The sequence below is a fragment of the Fusarium fujikuroi genome, chromosome FFUJ_chr01 (assembly GCF_900079805.1).
Source record: "Fusarium fujikuroi IMI 58289 draft genome, chromosome FFUJ_chr01".
NCBI classification, from domain to species: Eukaryota; Fungi; Ascomycota; class Sordariomycetes; order Hypocreales; family Nectriaceae; genus Fusarium; species Fusarium fujikuroi.
In genome coordinates, this window is record NC_036622.1 from 3,710,947 (window position 1) to 3,726,692 (window position 15,746).

Sequence of the window (15,746 nt, forward strand, 5' to 3'; positions counted from 1 at the left end):
ACCAGGTCCATCACCACTCAATTCGTTCATCGCGAATCGTTCATCAAAGGACTGGACCGGACCATCCTGTACGGGTACGGGAGTACGCGGCTGCAAGGAAAGCAGAGCAAAGCACATTTTTGTATGCAGGCAAGCAAGCAAACAGAATCGACTAAGCCCGGACCCTCCTGTTACCAGCTCCGGAGACAAATCTAGCTGAAAGTTGCTCAACTCGTGGGACTTATCAGTAAAGGGACCCCCGCGCTGTCTGGAGATCGCAGCATTGGACCAGGCTTGAAGCTTGTTGGAGGTCCTCTTTTTTCCAAGAAAACCTGCTCTTGACGTTGCGATTTCTGGGTCCCTACCAGCCTCTGACAGATCTATTAAACAACGAAAGCCCGCAAGTCGAAACCCTGGGAAAGGTGGCCGTTCTGAACGACGCATCTCCATTTATTTGAAGCTCAACGCACGCAAGACAAGGCGAGCAGTTACAGCGCTGCACCGACTACTAACAAAGTGCCGTTGACCTTGACATTAACATCCAATTGCCATCGCCGCCGTCCGCCGAGTGACGATCTTTCTCAAGCCCGCCGACGCCGGCTTCCGCGTATTGACGTACCTACACTGAAATCACGAAATCACGGCCACGGCTTATAAGAAATTACCGACCACCCCCATATTCAGAGCCAAGACTTGCATCGTCTAACTAGGATCTCGTCACTGTCACTTGTCGCTCGCTCAGTTGCTGCAAATTCCTTTTACGGTAGTTCACCACAGTTTTGACCTTGACCAGCTGTACCAGGGCTGGTCATCCTTGGCCGGTTAATAAGTACTGACTGACATGTCAGTCGCCCGAAGCATCCGCATCTGCATCCGCAATCTGCCTTCGCACCCGCCGCAGCACCACCTTTGAATGGATACAGTCCGGCGCCGAGTTCTAAAGGGAGTCTAGAGTCTAATAAAGTCGCACATACAAGAAGCGCCCACTTCACCTACATCTGAATCGTCCCGCACGCAAGGGCCTGTTTTCTTCTTCTTTCCTCCTCACTCCTGGACCTTGGATTCGCCCTGATCTTGGATGCCCAGCGATAATCAAGCTTGTCTGGAAATTACGGTACCGGACTGTCGTCAGTATTGTGGCTGACGCACCTCACACCTCTCGAGACATCCCTTGCGCAGTTGATCTGATCAACTACTGACCTAATAGCTCTCTCCCTTTTGCTGTTTGTGGTTTCTAGGCACAAATTGGCCTGATTTTTGGTCTTGATATTTTTGTCTCAGAAATTTCCTCCTCTGCAGGCCGAGCATTGTGGACAAAATGGGTCGAAATCGAGGTGCGTATCATCAAATATTGTGCATTCGTGGATCCCATTCCAGCTCTGGACTTGTCTTTGATCGTCCGCCGCGTACGTTGCGTTGCGTTGCGTCGCTTTACGACCCGACAAGACAGAAGACGGCGCTAGTGGTTCGCTGGTCCTTGCCCTGGCGTTGGCCCAGTCTAAGTCTAGGCGGGCTTGCCCATGTCATGGTGGATGCCCACTGCACGGTGGCAGCTCTACGCCTGTAACCACAGCCAGGGGGGGCTGCTTATGGGTACCTCTCGGAACGGCGGGGGCTTTGACATTCACTATGCGTTGACGTGTGGTGGCCCAAAATGCCCTTGGCTAGTTCCTCTAGGGGTCCGTTTCTTTTGGTTCGAGGGACTGAGCGGCGGGCTCTCTTCCTCCAGGGGGCTGCATACCATTCTGCTCATAACATCTCACCTCATCCCGTCCTTGCTGTACTAACTCATTGGTGCCAATACTTTAGTCCTCTCTTTTATGTCCCAGTTCTCTGCGGGCACAAAGACACCACCGCCCTCAACTTCTCCTCCATCAAATTCACCTCACAGACCGGGGCATCGCAAGACGAACTCTGGAACAGAACCCTTTCCCGACCACCGAGTCAGTACCGACATTTCTCGGCCAAACACACCGCCTTCGCGGCCAGATTATGGCACTCCCATAAACGGCGGCTCCCCGATCGAACCCTCTGCTCGCCGAAGACGCAGCTCATCTGCTGCATCGTCACGACCCCCGTCCATGGTCCTGGCTCATCAACCACCCATCATGGATATCACGGAGGATACAATCCCCGAACTGCAGCCTATCTTTTCATTCCTCAACAGCCATTCCAACAAGCTGTACCAAGAGGGCTATTTCCTCAAACTCGATGACCAGAATACACGTACGCTCGATCTAGCTTCCATTGCCGCTTGTTCCCCTCCACACTTGCACCCCTGTGGCGCCAAGTTTACTCCACACTCAACTATTTACACATGTGCTGCAAGGATGTTCAGCTAACAAAGTCGTTTACAGAGGGCAAACCCAACCCTGATCGGACCTGGACAGAGTGTTTTGCCCAGCTTGTAGGAACCGTCTTGTCACTATGGGATGCCGCGGAACTAGACGCAGCTGGCGAAGATGGCGAAGTCTTGCCTAAGTTTATCAACTTGACAGATGCCTCGATCAAAATGGTAAATAACTCGCTTGCGTGCCAAGTATGTGTTAACACTTGATTAACACAATTTCGTCACAGATCGAGTCACTGCCTACAAGATCTTCAGACGAGCAACCGCTACAGAACATCCTGAGCATCTCAACGGCTGGAAGAAACAGGTATCTCCTCCACTTCAACTCGCGACACTCGCTGCTGCAATGGACTGCCGGCATTCGACTAGCTATTTTCGAGCACTCCTCTCTGCAGGAAGCCTACACTGGCGCTCTGATTGCCGGCAAGGGCAAATCGCTCAACAATATTGGTGTCATCATGGAGAGGGCACGATTCCCCACCGAAGAATGGGTTAGAGTCCGATTCGGCGCTGGTGTACCTTGGAGACGATGCTGGTGTGTTATCACCCCTCCTGACGAAAAGCAGTATGCCAAGCTCCAGAAGGAGCTCAAGAAGAGGTCTCCTTACGATCGATCGCCTGTGCCCACACTCAAGGGAGATATTAAGTTCTACGACCAGCGAAAGGATGGCAAGAAGCAAAAGAAGATGCAGCCAATCGCTACCATCACCGACGCCTACTCTGCCTATGCCATCTATCCCCAGTCCAAGTCATTGATTGACGCGTCGACCTTACTCAAGGTTGAGGGTAACATTGCTATTCACACTGATCCTCCCTCGTCTACCGAAGGGTTCGTCTTCATCATGCCCGAGACACACCCTGCTGTCAGCGGATTCGAGATGCTGCTGCGTTTCCTCTTTCCTACTTGGGACACCTTTGGTCTTTACGGCCGACCTGGTAGACTTGTTGCCAGCACACTTGACTCTAGATCTCTCATGTTTGCTATGCCTAAGAGCCGCCGCTATGGTTATCTTGAGAATTTGGATGTTTCCAACCTGATTCTGGAGGATGGTAGCTCTGGATGGGGCGAGAGAGATTGGAGAAAGAAGCTCAAGGAATGCACCGGTACTCGCATGAATGCTGTCGATGATGCACCCACGACACGTTCTCGAAGCAACAGTCGAAAGAGTGTTCGACTAAGCTTTGGTGATGGACCTCCAAAACCCAAGGCCGGGTTTTCGGATGAACAAGTCCCAACCAGATCCTCGCGATCATTCTCTCTTACTGAGCGCACTCGAACAGACTCAGCTCCCGCAGATCCTGCGAGGGTTGCCTTCGGAGGACATGGCCGTAACTCATCCGACCCCAACCAATTGGGGGGCCCTCCTTTCCGTCCTGGTACCAATGGTAATAGCCCTTACTCAGGCTCGCCACAACGTGGACAAACTCCCGTTGGCGCTTCACGCCATAACCAAGCTTCCCGTGACGAGAGTCCTGCTTACCAGAATGAACGAGCTCCCTCTGGCTCTCCTCCCCTGAAAGACTTGGATGGCATGCGTCAGATGCACACTCCTGAACCAGTCTCACGACCCCCAGCCTTTAGCCACGGGTCCCAGGCTCGCCCCGTCAGCAGAGCCTATCATTCCCCTGAGCTTAGGCGGGCTAATAGTAGGCTTTCCGTCACAACCCTGGCCCAGCTTGCCACAGCTGGAGGGTTGGGTGGCCCGAATGATTCGAATCCTTCTCCACGAGGAGATGAGGTGGACACTGCAAGATCTGGACCATCGGTACTGCCACCACACGCCAACTCCGTAGGGATATCTGCTAACGACAACCGTTCGCGTGAAGCTTTAAGCCCACTGAATCAGGATCCCTCTTCCAACAGTCTTCCTCCTCTGGCAAACTTATCCCAACAACGATCACGATCGCCACTGGCCCAACCCCCGCTTGGGCCTCCCAATGCCTATGGCCGCGGGCCTAACTCACGTCCCGGGACTTCAGAAGGACGGCGATCTCCGATGCCTCCCGGCATGCCACCTCAACAGCGACCTCCCCATCCTCAAAATGCCAACCGTCGGCCTGACATGGGTCCTGATGGCCGCCGACCGTCTGATCCTCGACGACCCGGTCCTGACGGACGAAGACCATCTGATCCTCGGGGCCCTGGTTTTGATGGGCGTAGGCCTTCAGACCCTCGAGGTCGTGGCAATGGTCCTCCTCCTGGTCATATGCCTCCGCCACCTGGTCCCCATGGTAATTATCGTCCCGGACCTGGGCGACCCGGACCTCCTGGACCTCCGGGTTATCGCCCTAACGGACCTCCTCATGGGCCGCCAAATGGACCACCGGGACCCATGGGTCACCGAAAGCCTGTGCCAGGCGGACCTCCCCCACCTGCCCCCTTTGAAAATTCTAAGGGAAACACCATGTCGGGTAGCAGTGGGATCACCACGAATGAGATAATTGACCATTATGCGTTCGACCAAGGTCGTCATACACCTCGACAAGGCACCCCGAACTCGGAGAGGCGACCAGGACCCCCAGGCAGGCAAGAAAGCCACCAGAGCAACCAAAGCAGTCATTATGAGGATAATTCTCCCACTAGCAGCCTCAAGAACTTTGTAGATACATACCAATACAGCGAACCAAAGCCCCGAGCTGGTGTCCTGAAGACTGTCGGTGGCGCTGAGGAGCCTGACCCTCGAGACCCTGGCTTTGATATACCAGATATCAATTTCGGCCCGACCATTAACTACGCAGCCACTAAAGACCGCAGTAAAAACCCCGGCGCTCTGACTCCTGGCGGCTCATCACAGAGACCACATACACCCGGAGGTCAAGGACCAACGCCCCCACCTCATAAATCTTCGGGTTCTCAGGGATCTCTTGGACGTAAGGAATCCCCAGACCCAAAGCGCACTATGGCATGGCAGCCCGGTGCATCAACTCCTCCGAGCAATGCACACGGGTTAAGCCCCGAAGAATTCGTGCAGCAAAGGGCGGCTCATGCTCGGAGTGCATCCAGCAACACTCTGGGCGGTTCACCCAGCTCAGGCATGAAACGAACTAGTTCCTCTGACATGCTACAAGCTATCCAGAACGGTCGTCACTCTCGTAGCAGCTCTGCAGATATGCTTGCACGACCAGGATCGCGGGGTGCTAGTTCGACCTTGAACTTTGCAAGCTCTGGGGAGACATCTAGCCACCTCAGTGCTCGGGAGCAGGAGCATGTTGCCCGCCTCACAGGCCAACCTTTGATCAGCATGCCAGGACACCAGAGACAGGGTTCTCAGGGTAGTTTTATGCCTGGGCATCAGAGGCAAGCCTCCTCCGGATCAGGGTTAGTTGGTGCTATCGAGGCCCGGGAACGAGAAAAGCAACAGATGAAGCAAGGAGTGAACAGCCAGGCAGTCCAGCATGCGATCAGCCAGCGTCAGCAGCAACAGGCTGCCATGGCGTACCAGCAACAAATGGCGCAGCAACAAATGGCTCAGCAACAAATGATGCAACAGCAAATGGCCCAACAGCAACAGATTGCGTACCAGCAGCAGGCTCATCAACAACAAAACTACCAGCAAGGATATCAACAGCCAATGATGGGTGCTGGTAACATTCCCCCATACAGCCCAATGGGTCAGCCAGCTGGTCAGTACACTCCCGGTGGATCGCCGTACGGACCGGCACCTCAGCAGATGGGAGGACATGGACAGGCGAACAGTTTCTCGCGACCACTCCGAGCTGCGCAGCAGGTCGACCCTCGCTTCGTACCACCTCAGGGTCAATACGGTCCATCGCCTGGAGCTCAGCCGACCACTCGAAACGTTCATCCCCAGTATCAAGGACAAGCGTTTTGATAACGAATAGGGCAGGGGTCTAGTTATACCACTACGGGACTGAGATTATGGATATTTGGATGATTGATGCGATTTGGAGCAAACATGAAGGGGTCGCATATATCACATGGCGTTCAGGAATTGGCAAGACGTGCTTATTTGGGGGCAGCGGGTTGAAAACCAATTGCATAGTTACAGTCTTGGGCATACAAAGAAAGGACTGCATTATCTTTGGAAAGGGCAGCATACTTGGGTTATAGATGCATTTTGAATCTGCTTAACATACATTTCTTTTTCTCCGAAGAATTATAGTGTCTTGAATTGACATTTCGCGTACACAAGGTGCAAACAAGGTTCTATGCTGGATGGCACTTCAGACAAGGTACCCATAGACAGGGATAATATAATTCTTTCTCCTTGGAAGAAAGGAAATGTAAAGAAGGAAAAAACTCAATTGTAATTCTGTATAGTATCATGACGTAAATAGCAAGAATGGAGAAGAAAGCCATCTATTGGTTCATGGCGCTGCGTGAACTAAGCTGAGACCTTTGGCAGGCGTTGCTGTCCAGTGACTTTGCTTGACCCGCTCGATTCTGGAGGCGAGTCTCGAGGGCAAAGCATTGTTGGTAGGCGCCTGATGAGCTGACGTAGATTCTTGTACTTGTAGACTGTGATTGTTAGTGAAGTGACAAAGCGCATGACTAGAACGCGCCCCAAGTACCATTTTCACGCGCCCGTGTTACAAGAAAAGAAACGTGATGTGACCTTGTTTTGTTGAATCAGATGAGCTCGACTTTTTTTAACCCTCCCTGGTTGCTGAGGCATCCGAGACGTACAGTAAGTTAGTAGGTACTGACCGTTTCCACTCTGTCAGTCAGTGGAGGTAAGGGGTCGCCGCCCCGTTGGCGATCATGAACGGCACTCAAACGGCTTCTCCCCGCTGCGACTTTGCTCTCTTGGGGATTTATCAGCCTAGAAGCGGTCACTAGAGGGTGCCTAATACCTGGCCGAATTCCAATCTGATAGGCCAGCCAGCGTCGTTAATCCAGATTCTGATTGATATCAGCCAACCAGCGTCCGTAGCGACCTGACCCTCGAGGATGGAAACTGTCGGTCGTGACGTCCCTCATCCCTCGTCCCTGCCGTCCCATCCAATACTTGAACCTCAAAGTCCCTTGTCGTTTCTTTTTCCATCCTGCCCCCCTCTCTTGGACTCTAGATACTCTTCACTTGTCTGTCACTCGTCTCTTTTTTCTTTTCTTTCTTACCTCTCAACATAGGTACGCAATTTCTTTATACAAGACTCGCACAACTACTGTCTCGACTCAACGGCGCCGAGACATACAAACTTTTGGCTGGTTGTTACCCCAACTACACCTGCGCCTAGGACTTTCAACCCTCTTGCTAGATGCGCCCGTGATCGCCTCGACTTTTAGTACGACCTCACGATTTGCCTCAACTTGGCCCTATTGAAATTTTCTACGACAGTCTTGCACTGCTTCGCAGCGTAGGCTGCTCGAGTCCCTCCAATGGACGGCGACGAGCCCACGCAAGGTACGCCCGCCCATCTACCCAATGCTCCCTCTTCTTCGAGCTGACCTCCCTCTGGAAGCGACGCAGAATGTTCTGGATCCGCGCCGTGTTGGGAAGCAGAATTCAGGCTTCTCAGATGAAGATATCTCCGACATAATATGCGTCCTCTACCCACACTCCGATTCTGCCCGTGTCGAGCTCGAACGTCTTGTCGGCGAAAACTCCCCACACATCATTGGAAAGGACGAAGCGGATGGCGTCGAACCCGACTATGCCTTGGAAGACCAAGCAGCCCGTTTTCTCGCCAACCCAACCGGCACCGGCACCCATGCCATCATCCTACGTCTGTCGTCGCACCTCAAGAACCCGAAAGCCGGCTTTGTGTTTGGTCGAAATCCTGTGCGATGCGACGTTGTGTTTGTCAATGACCCCTTGAAAAGAATCAGTAACATTCATTTCCGGATTTACGTCAACGAATATGGCACTGTCATGGTTGAAGACCAATCGACCAACGGTACCATTGTGGATGATCACCTTTTAACCTCCCACCCTCAAGCCAAGGGAAGAAGTGACCCTCCCATTAGCAAGTGGGTTTTGAGTTCTGGCTCCATCATCAAGATCTATCTCCATAAGGAGGCCCGGGACTTGACTTTCCGAGTCCGTATACCAAGGCGTGATAATGAGTATGACCAAGCATATACCGATAAAGTCGACGATTTCTTCACACGTCATGGGCTACCACGCCAGAATGAGACCATCACGCCTGGACCGGGCGGCCACGTTGATCTCTTCAAACAACCTGCCCAGACTAATCTCAAGAGAGAAGAGACCAATGAGATAACGCAGCGTACTCCTCAGACGTTGTCTAAAAGAAGAGACGCACCACGGGAATGGACGGGCTCCGGAAAATATAATAGAACCGGCTCGATCGGAAAGGGTGCCTTCGCAGTTGTCCACAGGGTCACCTCAAAGTATGACGGATTACCATATGCTGCCAAAGAGATTGAAAAGCGTCGCTTTATCAAGAACGGCGTCCTTGATCAGAAGGTAGAGAATGAGATGAAGATCATGCAGCGAGTTAAGCATGTGAGTTTTGCGCCTTGCTACCCACTTCCGTCTCTAACATGTCTCAACAGCCCCATATTGTTCGCTACATGGAGCACTTTGAATGGGATGACCGATTGCTAATCATTATTATGGAATTTGTGCCCGGCGGTGATTTGGGGAAACTCATCTCAGACCAAAAGGCTCTGAGGGAGGATGTCGTTCGAACCATGTCAGGGCAGCTCTTGGGTGCTTTGGGGTATCTACACGCCAACAGCATCACCCATCGCGACGTCAAACCAGACAACATCCTCATAAACTCACTCAATCCAATTGATCTCAAGCTCACCGACTTTGGCTTGTCGAAAATGGTCGACAGCGAACAGACCTTCCTGCGAACGTTTTGTGGCACCTTGCTTTATTGTGCCCCTGAGGTGTATACAGAATATGCTGAGTACGATGATGACGGTGTACGTAGTCGAGGAAAGAAGATGAGACGTCCGCCGGGCCAGAGATACAACCACGCGGTTGACATCTGGTCTTTAGGCGGGGTCTTGTTTTATGCTCTGACTGCGTCGCCTCCTTATCCTGTCAAGAGTGGCATCAGCTACTCTGAGCTGTTACACAAAATTATGACCACCCGGCTGAATATCGCACCACTGCAGAGGAATGATGTATCGGAGCAAGCTATTGACTTCCTCTGCAGAATGCTCCAGCGCCGGCCAGAAAACCGAGCAACCGTAGCAGAACTCGAAAGCCACCCATGGTCTTCCGGCGAAGACTCTATCATCAACGCTTCACAATCCTTTGACGAGATCTCGGATGATGACATGTTCGACAACTTTTCTCAGTTACAACCTAAACAGTACGAAGAAGATAGGGTCAGTGACTCTATGGGCGAAGAGTCAGAAAAAGAAACTCCAACAGTACCACTAGAAGCGAACCAGCCAAGACTATTCGGAGAAGTTGGTGTCTCAGCGATTGGTAGTTCAGGAGTTATCCCGGAAGACTATCTTAATCTCGAGAACAGCAGCAACCCTAGCGCAGACGAGACTGAAATCCTCCGCAAGGATGAAGACGAAGCATATCAATCGGACGATCTGGTCACGCCCAGGAACAGGAATCGTCGAACATATCGCCAGAATAACATTTCAATGGCACAGGTTCAGTCTGAGGACCAACTTCAGAGTCTGGTTGAGGACGTGGCATCGCAGAGCCTAGGCGGGAATGAGCCAAACCTGCAAAACCCTGGACAATCGCGTTATTCTCTGCAATCGGTAGACTTCAATACTAGTAAACGAAAACCCTCGTCATATGATACAAGCGATGAGTTCGACAACACACCCCAAGGAAAGCCTACAATGAAAAGACTTAAGTCGGAAGGTAATATTGAAGATCTAGCAAACGACGTACTTGAAGAGTACAAACTGCTGGTGCAAGTACCATCTGCCGAGAAGCAAGCTTCAGGACGTCAAATCGACACGCCTTACAACAAGACGTGTTTCTGGGAGCAAGACAAGACAACGTGGCACTTCGACTATCCCGAGCTCACACATTTGCAACATAAAGCTTTCGAGCGGGGTGCGGCAGCAAGGAATGAAAAATTCGAGCCCGGAAAATCGCCGTTGTGGGATCTTGCGATGAAGTATTTCTCTCCCGTTTCCAAAGCCGGGTCACAAATCAACCAAGCCCGACGAAGCTCGCGGACACCTCAGGACACAGCGGCCGATGAGCCCCTGGATTTTCCTCCGACTGCCGCCCCGCTTGAGAACTCTCAGATTCCTGACACTTTGCCTACGCACACACAGATAATCGTCCCGGTTCAGGAAGATGAGCCCAATAGACGTGCCATTGGCGTGCTCGAGTCTCATCATGAGTCCTGTGTCCCTGGGATTAGTATTCCTATCAAAGATACTTTAGTCTCATTCGGCCGTGGCCCGGCAAATACTGTGGTCTTCAGAGATATACAAGAATCTCGAGTGCCGAAGTATGCGTTTAAGCTACTACTTTGGAAAGAAGATGGGACCTTTGACCCTTCAAAGGATCCTGATAAAGTCCCTCCTCCTTGGCTTCGAGATGCCGGAGATCCAAACGAGTATGGGTTTTACATCTCGACCAAAGCATCTGTTGGTATCAGCATCAATGGTTACCAACTTGCTTCTTCTGATGCCAAGAACCACAGCGGCCCCTCACACCATTGGGCTCGAATTTGGAACGGCGACACAGTGATGATATGGGGCGATAGAAAGAGTACGCAGACGAAGCTCGTATTCCAGTGTTTCTGGGGAGCTTCTTCACAGGCGCGTGAGGGGAACCAAGGCCTACAACTCGCATCTCCATCACTCTCCCAGAAGCTTGACATTGCGTGTCAGAAGACAGAGAAGAGGATCAAGGAGGCCACTGAGAAGAAGAAGATTAAGGATGCAATCAACGCTGATCTACGGGAGCGTACAGAAAATATCGAAAGAGAACAAGAACGAAGTCGTGCTTTCGAGAAGAAGCGAAAGGAGGCCATCGCTTATCTTGACTCTAGACAAACCCCTCTATCCCGAATGGCTTCACCGGCAAGCGCACTAGGAACGAGTAACTATCGTGAGCCCATGATGTTTCGCTTGAGCTCTGACAACAACCTCTCGATTCAGTGACAAAGCGCATCATATATACGATTTGCTAGAGGAGGCTTATACATATTTACTTGAGTCTCCAGTCCTTAAACTGTTGCCACGGATACGGAGTTATGATTTCTTTTCTTTTTCCTTGGCATCTTTGGCGGGCATATGGGCCAAGCTCGAGAATTGGCTGATACTATAGGAAACTATGGGGGTTGACAGCTTGATTCATGATTCTTCTCGGCGAAAGGGGCTTATCTGGATGGAGATAGATCCTGCTATCATGGCATCTTGGAGGAGTATATGTGGGAAAATGCAGAACATACAACATAGAAAATGATATATCTTGTAATTGAAGACTTTGCACATCTCTCCTTTCATACAACTGACATATCTCAGCTGTGACGGAAAATGAATCGCACAAGTCGAACAAGTTTGTTCGTATCTCATCATTGAAGGACATGTTGAGGACCAGTTCGTAATACATCAGGCATTATGTCATTCTACCTCTAATAATACAATAGCAAGGTTTACCAAGAGAGCGCTTGTCGTACAATCATAATCCTCCTTCGTACAAATCATAATCATTTCTCGTAACCGACCTCATTTCAACTTTTCATCATCCGGACCTAATCATCTAGTGGTCGATGCACATGCATCCAACGTTCATACAGTTTGTTCCCAAAAGGTTCATTTCCACAAATCTTCTCGTTCGGGAGCTTGATCACTAGGCTCAAGTGAAAGTGTGGTGATGCCTCATGGAAGCATGCTGGTGGTTATCAAGTTTTAGACGGCGATGCCGTCTATAAAAGGCTGAAAAGGCAATGTATCATGAAAAGAACTGTTCCGCATAATTTCATGAAACTTATTGAAATCTTGATCATAAGATACTTCGTCGTCTTCCTCAGCGACTGAAGAAGCAGCCTCTACGATAAGTTTGTACTCTGCGAGGTTAGAGCGTCAGTTGGTAAGATTGACAGCATTAGTTTGGTCAAGACTCACCAATATGGTCAGATGCACTCTCATGGGAGTCATCAGCAGTGTTCGCCTCCTCAACTGTTGGGATAGGATCGAATGCATTCTTCCATACAGACGAGTCTGACTGGGCAGGTGAGCATTGCTTACCAGCGTGCTCTTTCTTTGGCGAATCATCAGATCTAACAGAAGAAGGGCAGTATGCAAAATCTGGAAAGCTGTGCTGGCGAGGTGTATAATAAGGGTTGCCGCTGGCTTGACACTCAGTCTTGTCAAGAGTTGAATCCCTGTCGATGAAACTGCACGAGCCAGGATCCGTAAATGAGGCAGTAAAGATGTTTGACGAGCACCTAGATTGCTGGGGACAAGGAGTTGTGTGGCTGTCAGTGAAACTGCGAGGGCCAAATCGTTCCTAATTGTCTCTGGCAGTCTCGTTAAAGTTGTGACTTCGGGGGTATGAGGCTGCTCGATCGCCCGGGGGAACGGAAGATGACTTGTTCCTTTTCTTCTTGAAGAAGGATGAAAACACGCTCCCTGAAGACGTACGGGATGGGAGAGATGCGGTGGACTCCATATACTGATCATGGTAGCTGTAGTCGTGAAACTTGGGGATTGACGCCTGGAATGCTTCGTCTGTCTCATGGCGTTCATGCAAGGGGCTATCATCTGTATACTGCTCTACGTAGGAGTATGCAGGGCTTTTAAAGGAATCCCAGTCTCCGCCGTTATCAAAGTCTTTGCTGAAAGCGCCCTGGGAGTAGCCCTTCGAGGGTGCTCCGGGCCGAAAGTCGTCTGGCGTACGCAAGTCCTCGCGCTTGGGTACCGAACTATTCCTCGACGATTGGCCATAGTGAGGATGGAGGTACTTGTCTGTGGCCTTTCTTTCAGGTGAGTAACTGTTGTAATATGATGGTTTCTGACGTGAGATGAGAGGAGATCCTGGGAGTTTCATTCTGGTGGGAGACTCAGGCTCCGAGAACTCAGTATCCCCCTCATAAGCCAAGGGAGTACGAACATCAACAGATTTCTTGAATCTCACAGTCTTGCTACCGGAAGACTTGGAGGAGCTCGGGTCAGATCGTTCAGAGTCAAGAGACTTCTCGCGCGGTCGACGCGGTTCTTTTTCTGTGGCATCTTGATATCTTCCGGAGCCATCTGAAGATGACCGATCACTGGCCATTGCGGACTTGAGAACAAAGTCATGCGGAATGGTTTTCCATGGCTCGTAAACCTTGTTCGCAGACTTCTGGCCTGCCATTTCGCCTTCATGGCTATTAATGTGAATACCTCCTTTGGAGTGAGCCGTCGAAAACGAGTCTTCAACATATGGTGCCTGGTAATTCCGAGGATGCTTTTCGCTTTCTTTCTGATGGGAGGGAGGAGTAGGCTCAGTGTTGGTATCTCCCGATGACTTCCGCTCTGCTCGGCGGCCGGAAGACCCCGTATTTCTCGAGGGACAGTAAGAAGACTCTGGGGAAATGACAGTGCCTCTCGGCTCTCGTGGTTCAGGACGCCTTCCACGGACCTTTTCGACTGTAGGAGCCTGTTTCTCGTACTCGGTGGCCTCGTCCTGGTCAAGGGAGGCACTCGATTCTCCTTTCTTACGATTCCGATGGCGATTTACAGTCAGAGAATCCATGTCATCTTCCTTTTGAATGGCAGCTCGCCTGGCTATGTGGTCCTTCAGTCTGGGGGCCTGTTACTGCATGTTAGCTGTCATATAATGTTCACGATATTTGGTCGGCTTACCAGTCCGATTACAGACTCGTCTGGCAGACTTCCATTGTAGTGGAACTCCAGGACACAGGCATCACAATAGTTTGTGAAGATTGGCTCTCCCGGAAAGACTGGGTGCTGAGCATGAAATGCCTTGGACCTCGCACTTCCACAATTGGAACAGAAGTGGTATTGACGAACGACACCTCGTTTGTATTCCACCTCTCGGCAGCTTTCGCAGAGATTGATCTTGGTGGATGGTCCTGGGCCAACAGGAAACTTCTTGTGGTAGAGCGCTGAACGCGTGTTTCCACACTCCGTGCAAACGTGATGGCGTTCGATGCGCTGAGGACTCACATCTCGCTGGCCACATTGCTCTCGCTTCCGGCTCTGCCGAAAGTCTTTTTCTTGTGCAGTCTTATTATCAGGGGCTGGTTGAGAGAAGCCACTGAAAGTGGAGAGCGATACTTGTCTTGCGTGAGACTTTTTGCTTGCCGTGATAGCCTTGTTCAGGGCAAGATTCAGTCTGTCTTGAAGACGGCGGAGGTCGCGACGCAAGATTCTGCTGTTGGGCTCCTCGGCCAAGTCAGCCATCTTGGCTTCAATATGCTTCTGTAGGCGTTGCACTTCGTTTGTCAACGGGCCGGAAGCCTTGGTGTCTCCCTGATTGCCAGGCTTTTGGTAGCGGTCACCCCCTTCCCCTGCTGAATTCAAGGTGTTTTTGAAACCCGCTGGAGGCATGAAGATCGTCGGTGCCTGATCAGAGGTAGGAGTTTGTGCTGCGACAGGTTGGGGAACAGGCGCAATATACTGAGCTGGTTGAACTTGTATCAGGGAAGATGGCTGGTGCGGAACGTAGTTGATCTGGTGATGATAATACACTGGTTGCTGAGGGAAAGGTTGACATACTGGGACCCTGAGAGGCTGGCTCAAAGAAGGAATAGGAAATGATGAAGATTGTACAATATTATAATGTTGCTTCGACAAAGGAAAGGCAAATTGAGGGGGGAATGTCGCAGAAGGTCGTACATGAGAAACAGGCTGTTGCTGACTGTTCATGATCTCGGCGGTCGATCTTCGAGAGCTCGAGCGAGATCCCCGTCGACGAGACGATTTCCGAGGACTTGAGCGAGGTGATGACTTGGCGATATGTCGACGATGGTGTTTCTTTCTCTTGAGAGAACCCTTTGAAGGATGAGGAGACGAATGAGGAAGTGTACGGGACGTAGAGACTCTTTCGGGTGTATCATGGCCACGTTGTTGACGCCCTCCTCGATCATCCCCAGAAGACGAAGAAGACGCGCCCTCGGAGCCGACTTCACTACCATCACCACATTCGGAATCAGATTCAGATTCAGATACGTAGTCGAGTGCCACACGGCGAGCACTGTTGTTTCCAGATCCATTACCACGCAGAAATGGGAGGCCGAAGGCAGCACTCAATAGGTCGACATCATACTCAGGCCGATGGCGGCGGCGGCGAATAGCTTTGTTAAAGATATTCATTACTCTGCAGCTAGGAGAAGCCTCCTGAGAGAGATAAAGGCAGTGTCCTTGATATTCGTATACAGATGGCGATTTGGTGGTGGTATAGAGAGTGTTTGTGTGTAGTGGTAGATGAGAAGGAGAATGGGCAGTGATGGTAGAGGAAGAAAAGAGGAAGAGGAAGAAAAGAGGAAGAGGAAGAAAATGGTTTCCGTGAGGTCCTCGAACAATAAACACAGAAAT

General features: G+C 51.1%; 3 protein-coding genes; 2 read left to right on the forward strand and 1 right to left on the reverse strand.

Annotated features, from left to right (window-relative positions):
* Positions 1-2,087: 2,087 nt before the first annotated feature.
* On the forward strand, positions 2,088-6,162 carry FFUJ_00951 (related to CAF120 CCR4 Associated Factor 120 kDa; the record flags this gene model as incomplete). XM_023569352.1 has 3 exons in its annotated part: positions 2,088-2,205; positions 2,337-2,518; positions 2,557-6,162. 3 exons carry the CDS (start codon positions 2,088-2,090, stop codon positions 6,160-6,162), a joined length of 3,906 nt encoding a protein of 1,301 aa, XP_023424575.1.
* Positions 6,163-7,670: 1,508 nt separating this feature from the next.
* FFUJ_00950 (related to protein kinase RAD53) lies at positions 7,671-11,363 on the forward strand (the record flags this gene model as incomplete). XM_023569363.1 has 3 exons in its annotated part: positions 7,671-7,695; positions 7,754-8,760; positions 8,811-11,363. 3 exons carry the CDS (start codon positions 7,671-7,673, stop codon positions 11,361-11,363), a joined length of 3,585 nt encoding a protein of 1,194 aa, XP_023424576.1.
* A 750-nt stretch (positions 11,364-12,113) lies between these two features.
* FFUJ_00949 (uncharacterized protein) lies at positions 12,114-15,524 on the reverse strand (the record flags this gene model as incomplete). XM_023569374.1 has 4 exons in its annotated part: positions 12,114-12,271; positions 12,330-12,652; positions 12,881-13,998; positions 14,052-15,524. 4 exons carry the CDS (start codon positions 15,522-15,524, stop codon positions 12,114-12,116), a joined length of 3,072 nt encoding a protein of 1,023 aa, XP_023424577.1.
* Between the last annotated feature and the right edge of the window lie 222 nt (positions 15,525-15,746).